At 47.6% G+C, this 3,237-nt stretch overlaps 1 protein-coding gene across 1 annotated transcript; it reads right to left on the bottom strand.

Annotated features, from left to right (window-relative positions):
• Positions 1–477: 477 nt before the first annotated feature.
• LOC119342137 (BTB/POZ and MATH domain-containing protein 2-like) lies at positions 478–1,967 on the bottom strand. Its single transcript, XM_037613975.1, has one exon. The coding sequence runs from the start codon at positions 1,757–1,759 to the stop codon at positions 656–658; it is 1,104 nt and encodes a 367-aa protein (XP_037469872.1). The 5' UTR covers positions 1,760–1,967; the 3' UTR covers positions 478–655.
• Between the last annotated feature and the right edge of the window lie 1,270 nt (positions 1,968–3,237).

Here is a 3,237-nt window from a genome sequence, read left to right as displayed (position 1 = left end):
ATAAGTTGTTTGATTAAACAATGCAGACTTGTACTTGGTAAGGAACGGCAAAGAACAGTAAAGCTGGCTGGACAAGCAGGTTTTAGAGCCAGCACATGTTTTGTACAAAAATCTCAAAAAATTCTGAAAGTGGAAACAGATTTTTCAAGCTTTTACCAGCCTCCAAATAAAGAAAAAAACATCTGGTAACAAAAATGAAACTAAATATTCAGGTTGGAACAACGATGCAAACAATTAAGATATTGGAATTTAACAAACATATTAGGAATCTTGTGTATAATTATCATCTCCCATAATATAAAAATTCAGCACCGATCAATCATTTTCCTAAATAACTTGCAATAATACTGCTATTTGCTGAAGTTTTATATCATTTCACGATGGATGTGGTCATGGAAGATAGTTACTCACTGCTTTGGGAAATGAAATGGGCACATAAAAGGAAAAACATAAACAGTAATTGTACACTAGTCAACAGAGCAAAACATATCAGAGAATGTTACGGTCTTACGGATATAGAACAGGTTCATATAACAGAGCAGAACATATCACAAACATTTTGTGAAACTTACGTTTCTCCAAAAGACAAACTAATCTCAGGTTGCTAAGGTTTCAACTTAAGTAACTACGCTCATGTTAATCCACGATCAGCATACTAAATTCTGCGACTCTTAGCTGCTTTCTCCCATATATCCGCAATGATACTAGGGCATTCCCGTTTCAGTTGCTCATACCCTTTACTGGCCACCACATCACCAATTATATTAGAAGAGTTCATAAACTCAATGCAAGCATCTTTGAGCTGGCTGCAATGGTGCTGGTCGGCTAGAGCCAGCGTGGTCGCCACAGTCTCGGCACAAAGAACCTCGCACAGCTTGCTCTCGCACATCAATTTCATCCTTTCCATGGCATACCTATCTGCAGCGACAAGCAAATGCCTAAGCATTTCTTCATACTCTTCATCATTCAGGTCATCCATCGGAGGCAACGAATCCTTGTAGATGAAGTGAAGCAGTCCTCTGAAAGCAGCAGGCTGCATATCTTCAACAGTTATGTTGTGCCTTTTTTTGTCCCTCATTGGCCCGTAGAACTCTGCCCTGAAGACCGCTGAACGCATCGCGAGGATTATCTTATGAGCTGAGAAAACCGCATGCTTCACATTGAAAGATACATCAGCCCCCTCTGTGGCCTCCAGCAAGCTACTGAGATTATCAAACAGATCGGACGGCGGCACTTGGACCACAACATTCGTCTTGGCGTCCTCCACCTGCGCCTCCTTGAACTTGATCACTGTAAGATTGCACTGGATGCCAAGAATGTCGTCCACAATCCACTCTCCAAGCTCACTCTTCCTCCGGAATTTGGTAAAGCCCCAGCTCACGGCTGCATTGTCACGGGTGTCAAAAATCGACGGGTCTACCTGGCTAGGGTTTGGCCGGGCATAAGGCCGCGGCGGCGGAGCCGCTGTGGCCTGGTCGACTAGCCAGATATCGTAGAGCACCCTCACCTCCGTGTTCTCGGTCTTGAGCTCGAGGTAGGCCGACACCCAGCCATTGCTGTCTTCCCTGTCGCCGTCGGGGTAGAAGCGGACGCACCAGTCGTAGCCGCCGACGGCGAAGGTAGCGGACCGGATGAACTTGCCGACGCCGAAGCCCCTGTGCAGGCTGTACCCGTCGATCTTGAAGACGTGCGACCCGTGCGCAGTCTCCGGGGCGCAGGTCGAGGCGGTCCTCGTCAGTGAGCTCTCGGACGCGGCCATCGCTGGCCTCTGGTGGGGCAGCAACTAAGCGCGGCGGCGGCGGCGGCGGCGGCGGCGCGCGGTTATGGGAGCCGCGTGCAAGGGGAACTGCGACGGGGCGATATGAGAGGTGGCACGGCGCGGGGAACGGCGGCAAGCGGTGGCGAACAGTGAGCGGCGGCGAGATGGGGAATTTTTTGTTTGTTCGAGAAACGGCGAGATGGGGAAATTTTTTGGGGCTGGGGATGGCCGCCAGCGCCCGCTGTGTCGTTTGCATGTGCTGGCCCAGCAACGCTCGCTGGCTGCCCTCCTCCGCTCGATCGCTGGCTCCCCCTGGCCAAACGGACCGGGCCAAACAGGCCAGCCCGCGAGCACGCCGCACGGCCCGCCATGGGCCAGGCACGGCACGGGCTAAACGGGCCGTGCCCGGCACGCGGCACGCCTTGGGCCGTGCCTGGGCCTGGAGCCTGGGCATGCGGGCCGGCATGGCACGGCCCGTTTAATTTTTTATATATTTTTTTTAGAATTTTTTTATAGATGTATACCTAAAATATAGCCCAATAGGCCGAAAAACCAGCCCAACAGGCTGAAAATGTGCAGCCCAGCATGCTAAACGGGCCATCTGGCCGGCCCGTTTACTAATCAGGTCGTGCCTGGGCCAAGGAGCAGTGCCCGTGGGCCGGCATGGCACGGCCCGGCTATTAAACATGCCACAGCAGGCCGGCCGGGCCAGGCACGATTAGCACATGTCGGGTCGTGTCGTGTCGGGCTGGTCCGTTTGGCTAGGTCTGCCCTCGATCACTTTTTTTTCTTCATTCTAAAAAATGCTATAGTATGGACTGTTTTTCTTAGAAAAAACCGGTTGCTATAGTATGTACTCTTGTTCTTAAAAGAAAAGTTCATCAAATTTGAAAAAAAAACATTGAATTTGAAAATAGTTCGGCGAATTTGAAAAAATGCATCGAATTTGAAAAACTTTCATCAAATTTGAAAAAAGGTTCATCAAATTTGAAAAACTGTTCATCAAATTTGAAAAGGGTTCATCAAATTTGAAAAAAGTTCATTGAATTCGAAAAAAAAGTCATCGAATTTGTCAAAAAAATCATCAAATTTGTCAAAAAGTTCATCAAATTTAAGAAAAAGTTCATCGATTTTGCATAAAAAATCATGAAGAAAACAAGTTTCATGAATTTGAAAAGAAATAAAAAAATGAAAGAAAAAAGGAAAGGAAGAAGAAGATAAGACAAAAAACATGTATGTAACCAAACCAAGTGAAGTGGTTGAGTGGTTGTCGCGCCTTACTCTAAACTCATTGCCACGGGTTCGTAACCCAGATTTCACGCACTTTTTGCAGTCTAGAAAAGAGAAAATTAGTCAAAATTGGGCCGGCCCAACGTGACAAGGGGCGTATGCGCCCATTATTAGAAGGACCTCTAGTGGGCGCTAAAGGCGCCGAATAGGACATGGCTTTTTTTAGGATAAATCTATGCTTTATTGAT

This window comes from Triticum dicoccoides, chromosome 7B (genome assembly GCF_002162155.2).
Source record: "Triticum dicoccoides isolate Atlit2015 ecotype Zavitan chromosome 7B, WEW_v2.0, whole genome shotgun sequence".
NCBI classification, from domain to species: domain Eukaryota; kingdom Viridiplantae; phylum Streptophyta; class Magnoliopsida; order Poales; family Poaceae; genus Triticum; species Triticum dicoccoides.
The sequence above is the reverse complement of the archived record's forward strand: the minus strand, read 5'-3'. Positions and strand labels throughout refer to the sequence as shown.